The 16,618-nt window shown below is 42.5% G+C and overlaps 6 protein-coding genes across 6 annotated transcripts; 1 reads left to right on the top strand and 5 right to left on the bottom strand.

Moving 5' to 3' along the window:
* Positions 1-578: 578 nt before the first annotated feature.
* Positions 579-2,595, bottom strand: xkr8.3 (XK related 8, tandem duplicate 3). Its single transcript, XM_088366209.1, has 3 exons — positions 1,989-2,595; positions 1,488-1,675; positions 579-1,425 (listed from the first exon to the last, which is right to left on the bottom strand). Exons 1-3 carry the CDS (start codon positions 2,312-2,314, stop codon positions 725-727), a joined length of 1,215 nt encoding a protein of 404 aa, XP_088222335.1. The 5' UTR covers positions 2,315-2,595; the 3' UTR covers positions 579-724.
* Positions 2,596-2,822: 227 nt separating this feature from the next.
* Positions 2,823-6,103, top strand: srsf4 (serine and arginine rich splicing factor 4). Its single transcript, XM_088366210.1, has 6 exons — positions 2,823-3,066; positions 3,404-3,561; positions 4,595-4,704; positions 4,780-4,994; positions 5,079-5,156; positions 5,283-6,103. Exons 1-6 carry the CDS (start codon positions 2,960-2,962, stop codon positions 5,737-5,739), a joined length of 1,125 nt encoding a protein of 374 aa, XP_088222336.1. The 5' UTR covers positions 2,823-2,959; the 3' UTR covers positions 5,740-6,103.
* msto1 (misato mitochondrial distribution and morphology regulator 1) lies at positions 5,390-9,217 on the bottom strand. The gene is made up of 14 exons (XM_088366204.1): positions 9,021-9,217; positions 8,638-8,767; positions 8,487-8,556; positions 8,340-8,415; positions 8,213-8,264; positions 7,996-8,146; positions 7,771-7,885; positions 7,559-7,693; positions 7,346-7,498; positions 7,149-7,280; positions 6,905-7,086; positions 6,724-6,828; positions 6,551-6,660; positions 5,390-6,482 (listed from the first exon to the last, which is right to left on the bottom strand). The coding sequence occupies exons 1-14, from the start codon at positions 9,102-9,104 to the stop codon at positions 6,235-6,237; spliced, it is 1,743 nt and encodes a 580-aa protein (XP_088222330.1). The 5' UTR covers positions 9,105-9,217; the 3' UTR covers positions 5,390-6,234.
* Positions 9,218-9,774: 557 nt separating this feature from the next.
* apoea (apolipoprotein Ea) lies at positions 9,775-11,067 on the bottom strand. Its single transcript, XM_088365439.1, has 5 exons — positions 11,013-11,067; positions 10,879-10,941; positions 10,654-10,795; positions 10,305-10,592; positions 9,775-10,160 (listed from the first exon to the last, which is right to left on the bottom strand). The coding sequence occupies exons 2-5, from the start codon at positions 10,919-10,921 to the stop codon at positions 9,854-9,856; spliced, it is 780 nt and encodes a 259-aa protein (XP_088221565.1). The 5' UTR covers positions 10,922-10,941; positions 11,013-11,067; the 3' UTR covers positions 9,775-9,853.
* A 797-nt stretch (positions 11,068-11,864) lies between these two features.
* apoa4a (apolipoprotein A4 a) lies at positions 11,865-13,808 on the bottom strand. The gene is made up of 5 exons (XM_088364744.1): positions 13,720-13,808; positions 13,156-13,260; positions 13,033-13,080; positions 12,750-12,900; positions 11,865-12,526 (listed from the first exon to the last, which is right to left on the bottom strand). Exons 3-5 carry the CDS (start codon positions 13,070-13,072, stop codon positions 11,956-11,958), a joined length of 762 nt encoding a protein of 253 aa, XP_088220870.1. The 5' UTR covers positions 13,073-13,080; positions 13,156-13,260; positions 13,720-13,808; the 3' UTR covers positions 11,865-11,955.
* Positions 13,809-13,831: 23 nt separating this feature from the next.
* tomm40l (translocase of outer mitochondrial membrane 40 homolog, like) lies at positions 13,832-16,582 on the bottom strand. Its single transcript, XM_088364743.1, has 10 exons — positions 16,469-16,582; positions 15,793-16,007; positions 15,648-15,715; positions 15,410-15,502; positions 15,077-15,178; positions 14,904-15,009; positions 14,716-14,838; positions 14,526-14,602; positions 14,349-14,451; positions 13,832-14,273 (listed from the first exon to the last, which is right to left on the bottom strand). The coding sequence occupies exons 2-10, from the start codon at positions 16,004-16,006 to the stop codon at positions 14,134-14,136; spliced, it is 1,026 nt and encodes a 341-aa protein (XP_088220869.1). The 5' UTR covers position 16,007; positions 16,469-16,582; the 3' UTR covers positions 13,832-14,133.
* Between the last annotated feature and the right edge of the window lie 36 nt (positions 16,583-16,618).

The raw sequence follows: 16,618 nt of genomic DNA, 5'->3' as shown, positions 1-16,618 counted from the left end.
AAAGGAATATGATAAGAAAAAAAAATCTGACATTCTTTAGCTTTCATTCACAAAATTCACTAAAATGGTGTTAACTTATTAGTCCAATTATTGTTTGCTAGTATTGATTGCTTGATCAATGGCTTACCAAGAGCTCTTCCGGTAAACATGACTCAGAAGAAGCTTCACACGTAATGGTTGCAGATAATAAAACACAGGAAAGAAACGTGTGGCTGGAAAACACGGATATGAATACACGCAATGATACTATTCATTAATAAAAACTAATCAAGTTGAATAAAGTTTTTTTTTGCAAAATTCCTTGAACATTTTAATCCACATCTTAACTGTCACTAAATAAATACTTACATGGTATAGCAATTCTCCACCCTTGTCAACAAGTGGGGAAAAAAATAAATCCAATAGAAAAATGATCTTATAAAATGTCCTTCCTGTAATTCACTTCAGTACATATATGACATGATAAAGATGTTGTGACTGTAAACAGTTTGACCTTAATGTATGGGTTCCACGACAGGAATGAATTATTTATAAAAATCTGCCATATTGCCAACTTCATATGGCTATAATAACAAAAATATGATTGGACATTTTATTATACCTGCACAATTGACAGAACTGTATCCAAAAACAACAGTGGTCAGTTTTAATTGACACTGTATGAGAGGTATTCATTAAAAATCTTTCATTTGCACTTTGCAGTCAGATAAACACGTCAATCGTTCTACTGACTGGAGTAAAAGAGTGCCGCATTGTGTGCCATTCTTTTGTTGAGCAGCTGGGAGGACTCTGCAGCCTCCTGGATGGGAAACTCTCTGAAGGACACTTGTGAATCAGGCAAGTCGTCGGGCAGTCCGGGTTCCCTAAGTGGGGGCCTCCACAATTTAGGGTGGAAGCAGCAGTAGTAGATGCATTTAAAAAGCAGTCCTAGCAGGTAGGTAAGAGGTAGAGTGATGAGAAGGGCCATTGCGTATGATTGGGAGGTCACGGGGTCTCGGTAGCACCACCAGGTGGCGAGCAGGATTCCTCCGTCGGTGGTGATGAAGGTATGGTAGATGATACTTCGGCTTCGAGTCCGACCCTCGGCTACGTTAAACCAGCTGAAGTACCAAATGAGCCCCACCGTGGCCCGGTAGAGCCATTCCCCCCCGACGCTGTCCATAAAGTCGGTCCTCTGTCGCCAAGCCCATATGACAAAGCTAGACCAAACGATGAGGAAGTGGGCGGCAATGTAGGCTGGCAGGACAGAAGCGAAGAGGGCGAGAGCAGCGACACGAGGGGAAATGAGCAGGAGGTTCCACAGGAAGTAGACCAAGGAGGAGCCCCAGCCCTGCTTGGCCTTGTCTGGCAGGAAGGAGCGCAGGCAGCGGTGGTAGTCCACCACCATCCAGGCGATGGACGTGGTTGACGCCACAATGCTGACGACTGCAAACACATCATCAGTCACAACACATTTGTGATTAAGGGTCCATCAGGGAAGAACTCACACTGGACGGTCCTGGCTTTGTTGGTGCGCAGCACCACGTAGATCATGAGCGTGAGCTGCGGAGCGCTTTCGCAGAACGTCTCGATGAGCCGCAGCATGCTGAGGTCGTGGGTCAGGTAGACGGCGTACTCGGAGCCTTCTTCTTTACGCCACCATACCCGGAAGCCTTGCCTGATAGCCGAGATGTGCCTAGAGGGCGTGATGGGATAAAATATTTGTTCAGCAGACCTCAACAAAGCAAAATAGGTATGGAATGTGACAGGATGCTGCACAGTTATTATCTGTCGCCGCCACACCTGAACTTGACATTTATGGTCACGGCACTTGTCAAATGTAATCATATGCTTGCATGCTGTGACGCATAACGAGACAATTTTTGTGTTGGTAAGAAAATGTTGGAATCACAACAATGCGATGCTGCGTGTTGTAAATCAAATGCATGACTGCTTGAAATGAATGTTTAACCAAATGATCAGATTAAAATAATAGATATTACGTGTACCTGCATAGGAAACCCAGCTGCAGCACATGCAACAGACAGGTGAGCTTGACTCGGTCCACAAACAGAACCGCTTCGGCTCCGATTTCACTTCGGAAGCCAGGCAATTGGCGGTCATATTTCAACCAGAACCAGCTAAACATTTGGACTAAGGAGGACGACACGATCATGAGGGCGACCAGTGCCCCGAACCACAAAAAGTCACCATGGCAGTAAAACTCGATGGCCACCCACAAGTCGGAGCCCCAGTCCACTAAAAAAGTACACACGCCGATGATAGAAAAAACGAAATCAATCCAGGAATATTTTGAAAAAGTCTCGCGCTCCATAATAACTTAGTCCGATTTAGCCGGCTAGTTGCGCTGTTAGCTAACATTCGGCTGGCGATGCGTCCCGTTATTTGTCTCCAAATGAGACCTCACTTTACTTTCAATGGACCACCACATTTCATCAAGTCTTACAAGCGGACATCAAAGTGTTATTATTCCGCCACCCTGCCAAACACAACATTATTATTACACAAAAGTTCTACAACTTCAACTCAAGAGATTATTTTGAAAAACAATCCCCTCGGGGTTAAAGGTAGCCCCGCCCAAAACTGGCATAACGGGCTAAACATCCGGCAATGAAAGGGTGTTTTTGTGACTTTTAACAATTTCAATAGTACAGGTTTGTTTAAATAGTTAAAGTAAAATAAATTATGAGTAATAGTTTAACATGTACCTACTAAGTTAAAAAAAAAAAATCAAAGTGTTCAAACAGTACTGCGTCTTCCCACAAGACGGCGATAGTAAAACGCAAAGTCTTTTTGACAACCACTAAAAAGCACCGAAGAAGAAAATAGACCACGCCTCGTCGTCGCGGCGCCATTGTGAAGAACTGCTGATAAATCTGCTTCTCTCTTCCCGCATTCTTCTTTCCTTTCGCCTTTTCTCGTTCTAACTGTCGAATTGTGATCTTCACAATTCGGCAGAATGTCAAGGGTGTATATCGGACGGCTGAGCTATCGGGCCAGGGAAAAGGACGTCGAGAGGTTCTTTAAGAGCTACGGGAAGATACTGGAAGTCGATTTGAAAAACGGGTAACGTTTCGGCCTTTCCCTCGATGACTGTTGGAATGCTAATGTTGAGCTAACCTGGCGGTACGGGCCTGTGCAGGCCCTACTGATCGGATTGTCTTTGTTATATTTTATTCAAGTAAACTCCGCTGTGCATTGAATTATGCATGAATTTTTATTACACACCAGATTTCCTCTGCTAGTAGTTTAATCGTGGTTAGCGTGCTACGGCTGCAAGCTAATGCTAGACGTGGCAATGTCACAATGTTAGCGTGCATTTGTAACCGATTTTAGTCTGTTCATCCAGGATCTATATGTTTGATTAATTTTGTGTCTTATCGTCACCGATCGGTCTCTCCAGGTATGGGTTCGTTGAATTTGATGACCCGCGCGACGCCGACGATGCCGTGTACGACCTGAATGGGAAGGAGCTGTGCGGGGAGCGTGTGATTGTGGAGCACACCAAAGGACCTCGTCGTGATGGAGGCTACAGTGGAGGAGGAGGAGGGGGAGGAAGGAGTAAGTTCACCAACGAAACGATGTCCTTTTCACAATTTATATTTATTAATTTACTCGTGATTTACTGCTAAACCGTTCCTCTTGGTGGCTTGTGTGCATGGAAATGTTGGGATGTAAACATTGACGTTTCAGCAGATACGGCAAACAGACATCGTCCCCATCATGCTTTGCTTTATTTTCATGATTACTAGTTTGCATGAAATTGAAAGCTGTTTGGACATTAATTGCAGACAAGAAAGATTCCCTGTTAAATTTGAGTGCACCCAAGCCACCAATGAGTAGTCAAATTAATCAATGTAGCAATTTACAAAACATATTTGCAAAAGGAAAACCTTCATGATGATAATTCTGAATTCAATATGCTGTGAATGTTGTTTTATATTTTTTGAACATTCTATTAAAGTTGATTGTCAATTTTAAAGGTAAAGCTTTAACAAAGAACCTCAATGTTTCAATTGAAAGAGTCCTTTGCTGACTGCCCGCCCTATTGCTGGCCATGGTGTCCCCCCTTTCCAAGAGTGTGGTTTGACCATTCTGGGCCCCTGGGCAGACCAAAAAAGGGAGCCATTGTGAATGAAGACCGCTATTGCCATTAGGCCCAGCCCAGGCCGGGTGGTGAGGATGCCATGGGGGTTAGGAACAGATGTGGGTTCAGCCTAAAAAAAGAACATTTACTCTAACACTCAGTTGTTTTTAGGCTAGCTTAGAACCTTTTGTTTACCGGAACTGTCCTATTTCAGTTCTTTGTAATTTTAAATGATTTAGAATATTCTGTATCTTACATTTAATGACTTGCTTTCTTTTAAGTATAGACAGAATTAGCTAAACTTGACAATTTTCGTACATGTACATAGATTTTATCTCTTTTTTTTTTATTTTAAGTTATTTTATGAACTTAAAATTTCCCAGTCTTTTTTATTTCTGTCAGAGTGGCTTTAAGTATTTGTAGAATAGTGTGGAGTTCAAAATAATAAGCGCATCTCTATTGCTATGCGGTCCTCATTTTGTTGCTCTATCCTTGTTACCTTGCAAGGTGGTTACGGAGGACGTTGGGGGAGAGACCGCTATGGTCCACCTATTAGGACGGACTATCGACTCATTGTTGAGAATCTGTCCAGCCGATGCAGCTGGCAGGACTTAAAGGTATTATTTTAAAGTAGTACTGTACACATATATATTGTCACTGCAATTAAAAATATGTCCATTTTTATCCCGAAGGATTACATGAGGCAAGCAGGGGAGGTGACTTACGCCGATACGCACAAGGGTCGAAAGAACGAAGGGGTGATCGAGTTCAGGCTCTACGCTGACATGAAGCGGGCTCTGGAGAAGTTGGACGGCACCGAGGTCAACGGCAGAAAGATCCGTCTCATTGAAGATCGCCCCGGAGCGAAGCGCCGCCGTTCCTATTCACGCAGCAGAAGCCGTTCCAGGTACGAAGCACAGTGACTTTTCAGAAGATTTAATTTGACTTATTTGTCAAAATGGTTGACTGTACTAACCTGCTGCTAATTCAGGTCCCGCTCCAGGAGCCGCAGGTCCCGCAAGAGCCGAAGCCGCAGTGAAAGCAGCAGCCGGAGCCGCTCCCGCTCCAGGTGAGACGTCAAACTGTGCCGTAGTTTCGTTTTGTGTACTCTTTAAAGAAGGAATAGGATTTAAATGAATACAGATACGCATTGTAGATTTCTTTAGTGTCTAATGACCTTTTTTTCCTTCTGCAGGCCTGCTTCCCGCTCCCGCAGTCACTCCACCAGCAAGAAGACTAAAGGAAAGAGCAAGAAGGAAGACGAGCGCAGCAACGGGGACCGAAAGGACAAAGAGCAGAGTAGGAGCCGCAGCCCCAGAAGCAAGAAGAGCAAGAAAGAGGCAAAGAAGAGCAACGACGACGAGTCCAGATCCCGATCGAGGTCTCGCTCCCGTTCAGTCTCCAGGAAGTCTGCATCAAAGGGTCGTGACCCTCCCAAGAGCGAAGACGAGGCAGGGGAACAAGAGCGGCGTTCTCGCTCCTGCTCCCCCGCTGATTCGAAATCCAGAGCCAGGTCCAAGTCCAAATCTAAATCCAAGTCCCGCTCGCCTAGCCCCGTCAAAGAGCGCTCCCGCTCCGCTTCCCGTTCGGTCTCTCGTTCCAAATCCCGCTCCAAATCCCGTTCCCAGTCCCGCTCTCGTTCCCGCTCGTAGTTTTTTTGCACTGTCTGTCACCCCCTCCTCGTGTGTCCCCTCCCACTTTTGCATTACGCTCATCATGGGTTACTTCACGTTTTTGATAGGTAGTTGGTCAACCAAGATACTTGCTCTTGATGTCTTATGCACATCTCCCATTTCATTTGCTTTAACATTTTTCTCCTTTCCCGTAGACCCAAAAGTGGAGGCTTTTTAAATGCCAGTCTGTGAGACTCAAGTTTTTTTTAAGTTAATTTGGTGGTATATGTTTTTTGTCCTAAATGTCGATGCTAAATATGTACTGCTGTGCTCGATTGGAATACACATTTCACCTTTTGTGAAAGCTCTTCAACATGATTTCAAATAAAAAAAGGCCTCTTGATATCGTTTTCATTCATGATTTCTTAGTTTCCTTTACTGTTTGTACTAGAAAATGCTGTTTGGTACCTTTTTAAAAGGGAGTATAAGCATGATGTAAACAAAAAGTCCATCCATCCTCGTGTCCAATCCACATCAGTCGTCCTCCTCCTCAGAAGACGACCGCGTTGCTCCACTGCTATCGTCCCGATATTTTCGAGCCAATAAGCGTAACTCCTCGAGTGCCTCGCTGTAGTCGGCCATTTCGAGACCCTGGGAAAGAAAGCTGGGGGCCACGCGGCGGATGTCGAAAGCGCTGATGCTGCGATGCAACTCCGAGAGCCACGGCTCCAACGCGGGCCCCGACTGGAGGGACGTGATGACCGGGACAGAGGAGACTTGAGCTATGAAGAGCAGATCATTAGCATGCTACAAATGTTTCGGAGCAGATGATGAAACTTCAGAAACTCACAACTAGTTGGAAGCAGGTCCTGCTGTAGGCCTTGTTCGGTCAGGGCCTGACTGAATATCTGAGGGAAAGGTGGGGTCAATTTGCTAGGCCCGGATACCAGCTGCAGAGCTCTGAAAGGGAGAAAGTTTTTAAAACTTTGTAAAATTGATGTATGAATCAGTTGTGAGCCTTACAGAGGAGCTGTAGGATAGAAAGATGTGATGTAAGATGCTAGAACATCCTCCCCGCTGTGGAGGCTGTGAAGAGGAGATGGCGGTTTCATCCCTGGAGCAACAGAACTGATCAAAAAAAGACAAAATTATATTACAGATTTTTTCCACATGGGAAGATTCACCTTAAGTCAACCAACTATACCTGGTGAGTCTTTGGCCTTCCAAGCCTTTGAGCGTCACCCACTGGCCATAGCATCGACCGTCGCCTGCTTCGGCGCACGTTGACAGCGGTTTCCATGGCAACGATTCACAAGCGCTCAGGGCATCAGGAAGAGAGCTGCCGTGCATCATTGGAAACGGGACGGCGCCGTAAGCTGCCACCACCTACAATTCAATATCATACAGTATGTAAAGTTGGAAGTCATTAAAGCAAATAATAAAATCACCTTTCTCCCCGACGTCGAGAGCGAGTCTGCCAGCTGCCACATGGGGACGGAGTTGCTCCTCAGTCTGTACGGCACAGTGAGTGCATCCAAAGCGAGAGACAGGACAGAGCTGGAGTGGTACCAAAGTGATGGCTGCAACACAAACACGATGAAGTTATTCAGGAAATCCATTTTTTTTTTAACTTAAGAGTACATACGTCATAGTTTAGGTAAGGGAAGCTTATAGGAGATGACGGTCGTAGGCCTAGTCCTCCTCGCAGGGTCAGCGGACAGAAGAAGGAACTGTGACTGGCCATGTGGACCATCCCCAACGCACAGTTCAACAGATGGTAGAGGTCCTTCATTGGAGTCTGCTTGAACACAAACAAAATTGGCACTAAACACTTTAAACAAGGTTGAGTTAAACTCACTGAATTTGGGTGACTGATGGGAGCCGTCCCAAAGGTCAGGATGCCTCGAGCACCGTACGCGTCCTGCAGCATTTCTGTGACCTTTGAGCCAAGACCTGCAAAGCCATCCGTCATGTCACAGAGCACCTGGAAACCCTAAAGTGGAGATACAGTCAGAGGAGGAACAACCCGAGACACCAAACAGTGACTACTTGTGATGTGATGATGCTTACCTGGAAGTAGTCACACTCCTCAACAAAAAAATGCAATTTGTCATCTAGATCTTCCAGCACTGCTCCCTGAAGCAGTGCTTCCCCCTGGCCGAAAGCCTCCAGACGATCAGCCTCTCTGATCATAAAAAAAAAAGGGAGGGGGGGTGCATGTCGCTTTTAAAATGTAGAAAAACATCCACATAGTTAGCAAAACACACACAAAAAAAATCTTAATCTCTAACTCACCCATCATGGTTGTACTGATGGATAACCGAGATGGTCCGAGGGTGCAAATGGATGCGTAGGAAGTCAGACCAGACCTTGACCCTACCCTCCAAGCTGTATTTCTTCTGGACTCGAGCAAGCTGACTATTGACAGTATCCACACTTAGAGAACCTGCTAGGCGGGTGAACGGATCAGGAAAAATGCACATTGAGTAAGCTTTGATTAAATTTTACTTACATGAAGCTCGGGAGCTGGATGAAAAATCTGGAACTGTCAGTATGTCCCCACACTGAGTATGAAAGAACACAGGTTGGCATTAAAGCAATGTTTAATTGCCTAAATATTAATTTATTGGTCTACTCACATCCAACTTGTCCAGGTCTTCAAGAAAGGCGTTTTTTGCAGGGGGGCTCTCTTTATGAACCATTAGGCTTCCATCCCTATTATACAGACAATAGTTATGAAAAATAAGAAAAAAACAAACCCAACCATACTGTTATTCTTTATTTACCAGGTAAGAGCAGATGTTTCTTTGCTAGTATCATACAGACTTCCTTCCTGCCGTAGAGTTTGTAGACTTCCTTTTGTGACAAATACATTCTTATGTGAATATATAATTTCTTATAAATTCACAGCAAACAATTTATGATGCATTACGTTACCTTTGAGGTCCATGGAAATGAGGCGTGGAGTGTAGGTGATGCTGCCACCAAGAGTTTGACCTTCACGAAACATGACATCACTCTGGAAGTCTCCAGGTGGCATCTCTGGGTCATATGACAGTGATGCATCCTACAAACACAGTATGGCCGCATCACTTATATTATTTTTACAATTCTAAGAACGCTCAGACAATCAAATACAGTCCAAGGCTTGGCAATGAACATAATTTCCTCTCCACAGTTTTGCTTTTCCTTAGAGAAATGTTTTCAATGGTCTCATAAAATAAAATTGCCTTGACTAACTTCTAGCTTTGTTTGGAAGCAACACAACACATGCAAAGCTAACATTGGAGCTAGCTGAGTTAGCTGGTTATGTTTCTTACCTGTAAATTCCACCAATGAGTGCCCACGAAGTTAGAATAATGTCCTAGCTGAAGCGTGATGACCTCCCTACATATGTTACTCATTATTAAATATTGTGACGATTATTATATGAGAAAACGTTTCATTTTATAAATGAGCAACATGGTTGGTAATGACAACACAAAAAGGCGACAACCTACTAAGCCCTAACGATTTCTGATTGGCTGAGCAAGAATTCAAAGCAATATCATTGGATACTGAAATAGGGTAGTTTGGTTTCGCGGTGCCGTAGGATCACATGTGGAGGTTCGTAATAATAATAATAATATTGTGATATTCGTAATATTTAAAACTGAAAACTAATAAGGAACTAAAATCATTATTATTATTCGTGGAAATTCATTGTCTCAGAATGACGATTTGTATACGCTTTTTTTTAAATATAACTTTATTACTAAGTAAACAATTTACAGTACTGCATTTAGTGTTATAATTATGAAAAGGTAAATTGTGTAAAACTTTATTACTAAGTAAACAATTTACAGTACTGCATTTAGTGTTATAATTATGAAAAGGTAAATTGTGTAAAACGCTAAATTAATTTTCAGTGTTTAGCTATTTACAAATTACTACAGAAATCTGCATGCAATAAATATGATTCTGTGACTGACTTAATTTACTTTAAAAAAAAATGTCAGGCATTATTGCTCTTCTGTTACCATTACTATAAAAACCTTTAATCCACCATATAGTATTGTAAATAATGAAAACAAATTTTGCTTCAGTGAGTTTCTTTATTTGTAAACCGCATAATCATCATTTTACATCTGCAGAGTGGTAGATGATTTTTAGACTATTGGTTTACATGTACATTGTCATTGAACATGGAGACCAAAGGCTGGAACCAGCTGCGAAGCTCCTCCACCTTCTCCTGCAGGGTGTTGTACATGTCCTGGGAGGTCTTTTCATAGCGTGTGGTGATGTCCTCCGCCGTGGTCTGAATGGTGTCCTTCATGCTTTCCACCTGGGACCTCACAAGGTCATTCACGGTGTTGATCTTCGCCTGGGTGCAGTCTCGCACCTGAGCAACATAAGGATCTATATGGCTCCTTAAGTCGTCGATGCGTGAGTAGAACCTCCTCAAATAGTGGTAAATCTGCCTGAGAGAAGACCAGCTTACTTTAGATAGTTTGCTTTTATGGTATCTTGGTGTCATTTTTTTTATATCACAAAAAAATGACATTTGAACTGGGGTGTGTAGAATTTTTATATCCACTGTTCATATCAAGACTGTTGATGCTAACCTTTGGATGTCCACAGACTCCTTGGTGAAGCGCTTCTTCAATTTGCGAATGTAGGTGTCGACCTTGACTCTGACCTCCTCGGAGTTCTGCTCCACCATGCTCTGCAGTTCCTGCTGGTACTGTTCCACCTGTTCCCTGGCGTCGCTCACACGCACACGGAGAAGCTCGAGCAAGCCTTGGAGGTCGTTCCCCAGACGTTCAGCGGTTTCCCGAGTGTACGGAACCAGCTTGTCCTCCAGGTTGGTTCTATATGCGCCCAGCTCGGCCATGCTGTCTTGGAGTAGGGTTCTGGAGGAAGCCGTACACAGTTAGGACTGAGCCATTTTGTAAAATGCATAAACAAACTCACTCCAGTTCTCTGCTGATCTGGGAGCTCCTAATGTCCTTCACTATCTCGTCAGCTTTTGTATTCAGCTCTGTGATATAGTTTTGAAAGGATTCCTCCCAGGTCATGGCCGAGTCATCCTGGAAGAAACTCTTCCCCTGGCAGCCTGGTCAAAACCCAATGAAAGGATTTAAGTCTGAATGTTCTTATGTTGAATTTAAGTGACATGACTTGGCAGAAGAAGCTCACCTGAGATGACTGCGAGGGTGGCAATTATTGCAAAGATCTTCATGGTGAGACTGGAGCAGACAGCTGAAATAAGATTGAATTATTTTAATTATTTTTCAGATAAATAAAAATAGGGTGTAGCAAGAAAAGCTTACCAAGCACTTGCAGGTGACCAACGAGGTGGAGTGAGCTTGCCGTTCTGTATTTATACAGATCGGCCTGCGGTGATGTGATCCAATAAACGTCACATGGGCGTTCGAAGTTCCCATCGTGAAGCGCGTTGTCAACTTTTATTGCTGTGTGTGTTATTTTGGCGCCACGTTGCACTCTGACGTACACTTGGAGTCACGGGTCAAAATTTGAAACATCTGATATGAGATCTTTGTTGTCAGGATCCAAACAATGATGCAAATGACGTGGGAATGTTTATGCAAAATTATTTTTAAATGGAAGCCAATTTATCAGCTCACAATATATTATTAAAGTGCTATTCCACAAACAATAAAAACAAAAAGTTAAATTAATAGTAGAATTATTAATAGCGCTCTAGTTTTACTTTATTATTTTTAACTCTTCTAATGGTAATTTATTTATTTGATAGTGATGTGTAATTTTTATTTAACTACATTTCCATTCTTCCTAGGGTTGATTTTTTTGTTTATGTAAGATTTAATCAAATGTGATTTCACAGCAATTTTTACTGATTTATTATACTACTCAAAATTTTGCACGTTTTGCATTTTTAAGTGATTCACTAATTTCTAATTTCAAGATAAATTGCAGTCACAGATACAAAAGGGTGAAACGTGAGTTGAGTGGGCGAAAAAAATACACCTAAATCCCTCGTGTATATTTTACAATGGTATGATTTTTGGTAAAGCTTTAAAATATATGAATAATTATTGATAGTATACTTCATGGTTGCATTCCGGTTTGATTCATATCTTATCTTTCATCAACACAATAAGCACAACAGAAATACATCTCAATTTTTTTATTGTCTCTTGCAGTGGGCAACTGTCAAATATGAACAGAAAACAGACTTGAAATCAAAATGAGGTAGAATGTTGCAATGTTGAGTCCAGCTCTGGACAACTTTTACTGGGTCATCTTGGTGAAGGACTCCCAGAGAGCAGCCAGCTGCTCCTTCAGGTTCTGGGTGTCAATGTCCAGCTTGGCCTTCAGCTGGTCTCCATAAGGGAGCAGCTTCTCTTGGATTTCCTTGGTCTTCTCTGTGAGCTGGCTGTGAAACCTCTGAGCCAGGGGCATGATGCTCTTCTGGAACTCCTCCAGGTTATTCTCCATCTTCTGCCTAAGTTCCTCGGTGTAAGGAACCATCTGGGTACGCAGCTTGTTGACATTCCTGTCCAGATGGCTTTTTAGCTCCTGGCTTTTCTTCACCAGGACGGCCTTGAGAGATTCCGAGTCCATGGTTTCAACGTAAGATGACACTTCTTTCTTCAGCTCCTCCACCTGCTCCTGGAAGTGCGTCACCACCTCGTCGGCATATGGCTGGAGGTGGGCTCTCATGGACGACAGATCCTTTTCTAGGCGGATCTTCAGCTGCTCAGCCTGCTGGAAGAAGCGTGACGTGAAGTCCTGGGATACGCGAGTGCGGAGAGCATCTGTGAATTTGTTGATGGCGGCGGTGCTTCCAGAAATGAGGGTGCTGCAGGGACAATCATCACGTATCATATATGATCATGTTGAATTTCAGCTTCAGGTATTGTAATGAATAAAATAAAAGTACTATTTTAAAAATGATGGTAGCAGACTGGGATTAATTTACATTCTGAAGAAGAAAAATTAAGGCAATCACTCTTGTGCGCTCCCTTGTGGCCACAAATTTAATTTGATTACACTTTGAGTCAGACTATTTTGGCATTTCTTACTTGATTTCTTTTCCAAGATCTGATCGTCTGATCAGTGCCAGTGAGTCGTCAGCCGTGGATGTCGCCTTGGCAACATAGTCCCAAAAGGCATCTTTGATCATGTCCATCTGCGGCTTGGGCTGATTCTGCTGCGCGACTTTAGCATCACAACCTGGAGATAGAAAAGTTCATCAATTTTCTGCACGATTTATTTTGTTCAGGATTGCACAGTTCAGTTGTATTTCATTTTCAAATTCAATATATTTGAATTTTTTTGTGGGTTAGAACAATTAGAACATCTTACCGGCAAAAACAGCCAAAACGAAAACCAGGAGGAGCTTCATGACTGAAACTGCAAATGAGAAAGCAGAGAGATTGAAGATCGTTTCAAAAACTAAAACATTTAAACTCGTGTTAGCTTTCTTACCTCTATGGATGAGCTGCAGAGTTGGGAAAGCTGCTGAATACTACGAGTCCTGCTGCAGCGTGCATGAATGAGTTTATATGGAGGTAGCCGAGGAGTAAAGTCCAGCTGAGAATGCGAGGTTGTCACTTGAGTTGCACAATTCAAGAGCCTTGATACAATCACTCTGGTCTGAAGACCCTCTCGTGTTCAATCATTTATAAAACGATTGATGAATTTACAAAATTGTTTTTCCCGTATATAATAAATTATTGCATTTGTCCTGGTTAAATTAAAAGCTAAAACATTCAAAGGATTTTTTTTTTTTTAATGGAAAAACAATTTATTTGGTATGATTTATTTTAACATGATAAAGGTCACTCCGTCACATGTCAATAGTGATGAGTTGTGACATCATTACCAACACATCAATGGATAAGATAGCAGGTCAGCTACTATTTCATTGTTGCTACAACTGAATGTCCATCATTCATCGTCTTCGCTGAAAACATAAATCAGCGTTTAAGTGAACTATTTTTACATCTGCAGCTTTGCACAGTATGTCAAGGGATAAAAACATTTACATACCACAATGAAACTCTCTGGGAGGTTGTGGCCTTTTTGTCCAATAACTTCTCATGGCTACGTAAAAAAAACAAGACAGACCATTATTTTTGCTTTGTTTTTGTTAATAAAATCTATTTGACCAGGTTCCAACACACTTTGCCACATGTATGAAACATAAAAAAGGCAAACGGAGCGAGGAAGACAAAGTGACATTTCCATCCTTCACTTAACAGTAAAAAAAAAATAAAAATAAAGCAACAGTCCATGTTTCAGAAATGTGAACATTTTAACGGGAGCTAAATAACATGAAAACATCTGAAAGGTCAATTAAAACACGAGGTTCTCAACATTTAAGTGCTAAATAGTTTTTCCCTCATGTGTACCGAAGTGAGCGAGTCCATCCAACTAAGGTCACGAAACATGCAGCCGCTCAGCTTAACCGATGGTAACGCCGAAACCGCACTGGAACTTGTTCTTGTTATGGTTGAGGAAGGAGGAGATAACCAAGGAGAGAGGCAGAGGCGGTAACTTCTTTTCTAGAGTTGCACCAACCACCCAGTTACTGTCTACTGAGCCTGAGAAGGAAATCATATAGTCGTTTCATCATCTTCATTCTTTCCATATTTAATAGTGTGTGGAAAGAAAAGTACCTTTAAACTGTAAATTGGCTTTGGGCACATCGAGCTGGTAGCCGAAGGACACGCTAGTATCTTGCATGCGAGTACTTGCGTCAAACTCCACACCCAACTGCAACTACGCAATATAAGATGGTTAGTGAGCTGTGAAACAAAAGAGCATGAATGGATTACAAAGAGAGGTGGACTAACCTGCTCATTAGCTCTGTGGTAGTAGGTGGCGTGCGCGCCGGCTGATCCCAGAGTTGCCGTGGCGATGTAGTTGTTGCCTGAGTTAAAAAGGAAAATGACTTTAAAATTAATTGGAGTGAGAAATAACTTGAAGCAAGCACACTTGGCTTCTTTTTTTTGTCAGATTTTCTGGACATTAAAAGTGGCTCACCTGTGTACCTGCCAACCAAAGACATCACAGCACCCTCCTCTGATGGTCTTCGATGGTACACCAGCTCCCCTCCCAGAGCCAGAGCAGGCGTGAGGGCCTGGAGGTAGTGCGTTACGACGATACCTGATAGGTGGACGATACAATGAGTGAATGTGGAGTACATAAATCATAAAGGTAGGTGATCTTACCAGAGCCATTAATGACATCGGGGTTTCCGAGTGTGACTGTTGCTGTAAAATCTTTCCCTCTGAATTCTGCATCACCTTGCCAGTTGACAAATTTATGTTGCTGTGTCTAAAAAATAATTTGAAAGATTTATTATTAAACATTTACATGCCATTCATGGTTCTATGAAATATACCTGGAAGGCCATTTTGGATCGTACGCTGTTGCTGATTTGGTGGATGACTTGAGCATTAAGGCTGCCAAGGTTGTCCATGTCACCCACCATGACTGGAAAAAACTGAACACAGCAGTTTCTCAGTTTTACACAAAACTTACAGACTAGAAACTTTAAAACTATATTGGTGCTTTTGCACATAACAAAATTGCTATCCTCTTTTCAGCAGGTTGAAAAATGTATTTTAACTGTAACCTGAACACAATTATCGTGGTGTTCCTTGAAAGGTGTTGTAATAATAAATACAAACATTACAAATAAAACCAAATAATTAAAATATTACTGTAGTCATACCTCTGCTGGACCTGTTTGTTTGAGTCCAACATACGTGGCACCAAATCTGTAGCTGGAATCCCCCAAAGTGCTCAGCAACACAGTGTGGCTCACCTGAATTTATACATATATATAAATATATTATATTAAATGTGATTCTGGTTCCCATTTAATTTGAAAACAGCCAGTCAAAGTGGATTACATATTTACTGTGGCATCAATTCAGTATGTGGATGCAATAAAAAGCAAGTCAACAAACCTGGAAGTGGTTACTAAGACCCTTATTGACAACTAGTCTGACGCCTTCCATCTGCATCGGGAAAACATCTAAGGAGGGGGTGAAAGGTGAACCGTGATATAGTAGGGGTTCACTGTATACTTTATTATTCAACGATCTCGTTTACCTTTGCATTTGCGATGACATTCATCAAATGTACCCGGATTAGGAAGAGGATTGGGTTCTTCCTGCGGCTCCACTGAAGTCAGCCCGCTCGAGGGTGGGACTGAAGTTACCGAAGGCATCCCAAAGCCGGGTGGGACTGTCAAGCCAGGACCAGCCACACCAGCTGGGGATGGTGGCGGTGGGTGAGGGGAGCCAGCGGCCAAGACACTCCCCATTCTGCAAGGTCACGAGGAGAAAGGTTAAGGTCATGTTTAAGTCAGTTTGTGCAAAATTTTATTATCTAAGTTAACTGTACCTTGGGGTATCCTAATAGTTCTTCCTGTCACTATGATATATATTTATTGATATTTGTAGTGTAATATTGATCATTTTCGGGAATATGTCAGAATGTATGTCAGACTGTTTTGATGAAAGTTATTGCGTCAAAAAAATGTCAATTCAACAATTCACAACTGTTTTAACACATTTTGTCACATACAGTTACTAACATGTCAATTGAATGGGCAGCTAAGCTAGCTCAGCTACGCCAACCACCATGCACGCTATCAATGGTTTGCAATTCATTGGCAGCTTTGGAGGTTTAAGTGAAACTTTTAAAAGGTTTTCAGGGTGTAACAACTGCTTTAAAACATATAACGGTTTAAAATTTGGCAGAATGAATGAAGGAAAGTACTCACGTTGTTGCGTCAGAGGACGGAGCATGCGGAAGTACAACTCCAATTTGATTGGAGGATAAGTCAAGGTCCTCAAAAGGGATTGGTGGATATACGGACCTTGTCGCATGTTTATGATGTCACTACAACTTCAACACATCATTGGCTAATCTA

The sequence above is a fragment of the Syngnathus floridae genome, chromosome 21 (assembly GCF_059516105.1).
Source record: "Syngnathus floridae isolate MCC-2025c chromosome 21, RoL_Sflo_1.0, whole genome shotgun sequence".
Classification (NCBI taxonomy): Eukaryota; Metazoa; Chordata; class Actinopteri; order Syngnathiformes; family Syngnathidae; genus Syngnathus; species Syngnathus floridae.
This window is presented reverse-complemented; position numbering and strand designations above follow the sequence as displayed.

Bases quoted from the DNA above. Each gene is read 5' to 3' on its own strand.
- xkr8.3 (XM_088366209.1), bottom strand. From the start codon at position 2,314: ATGGAGCGCGAGACTTTTTCAAAATATTCCTGGATTGATTTCGTTTTT. The intron at 1,676-1,988 runs GTACACGTAATA...CACGCCCTCTAG, and splicing joins CAGCTGGGTTTCCTATGCAG to GCACATCTCGGCTATCAGGC. The intron at 1,426-1,487 runs GTGAGTTCTTCC...ATGTGTTTGCAG, and splicing joins CAAAGCCAGGACCGTCCAGT to TCGTCAGCATTGTGGCGTCA.
- srsf4 (XM_088366210.1), top strand. From the start codon at position 2,960: ATGTCAAGGGTGTATATCGGACGGCTGAGCTATCGGGCCAGGGAAAAG. The intron at 3,562-4,594 runs GTAAGTTCACCA...TTACCTTGCAAG, and splicing joins AGGAGGAGGGGGAGGAAGGA to GTGGTTACGGAGGACGTTGG. The intron at 4,705-4,779 runs GTATTATTTTAA...TTTATCCCGAAG, and splicing joins GCAGCTGGCAGGACTTAAAG to GATTACATGAGGCAAGCAGG.
- msto1 (XM_088366204.1), bottom strand. From the start codon at position 9,104: ATGAGTAACATATGTAGGGAGGTCATCACGCTTCAGCTAGGACATTAT. The intron at 8,416-8,486 runs GTAAATAAAGAA...TCTGTATAATAG, and splicing joins GAAACATCTGCTCTTACCTG to GGATGGAAGCCTAATGGTTC. The intron at 7,087-7,148 runs GTGATTTTATTA...ATTGAATTGTAG, and splicing joins TCTCGACGTCGGGGAGAAAG to GTGGTGGCAGCTTACGGCGC.
- apoea (XM_088365439.1), bottom strand. From the start codon at position 10,921: ATGAAGATCTTTGCAATAATTGCCACCCTCGCAGTCATCTCAG. The intron at 10,796-10,878 runs GTGAGCTTCTTC...GGTTTTGACCAG, and splicing joins CACCCTCGCAGTCATCTCAG to GCTGCCAGGGGAAGAGTTTC. The intron at 10,593-10,653 runs GTGAGTTTGTTT...GGCTTCCTCCAG, and splicing joins CAGATCAGCAGAGAACTGGA to AACCCTACTCCAAGACAGCA.
- apoa4a (XM_088364744.1), bottom strand. From the start codon at position 13,072: ATGAAGCTCCTCCTGGTTTTCGTTTTGGCTGTTTTTGCCG. The intron at 12,901-13,032 runs GTAAGATGTTCT...TTCTATCTCCAG, and splicing joins CGTTTTGGCTGTTTTTGCCG to GTTGTGATGCTAAAGTCGCG. The intron at 12,527-12,749 runs GTAAGAAATGCC...TTGTCCCTGCAG, and splicing joins GATCTTGGAAAAGAAATCAA to CACCCTCATTTCTGGAAGCA.
- tomm40l (XM_088364743.1), bottom strand. From the start codon at position 16,006: ATGGGGAGTGTCTTGGCCGCTGGCTCCCCTCACCCACCGCCACCATCC. The intron at 14,603-14,715 runs GTGAGCCACTTT...TTTTTAACTCAG, and splicing joins TTTGGTTGGCAGGTACACAG to GCAACAACTACATCGCCACG. The intron at 14,274-14,348 runs GTACTTTTCTTT...TTTCCTTCTCAG, and splicing joins AGCCAATTTACAGTTTAAAG to GCTCAGTAGACAGTAACTGG.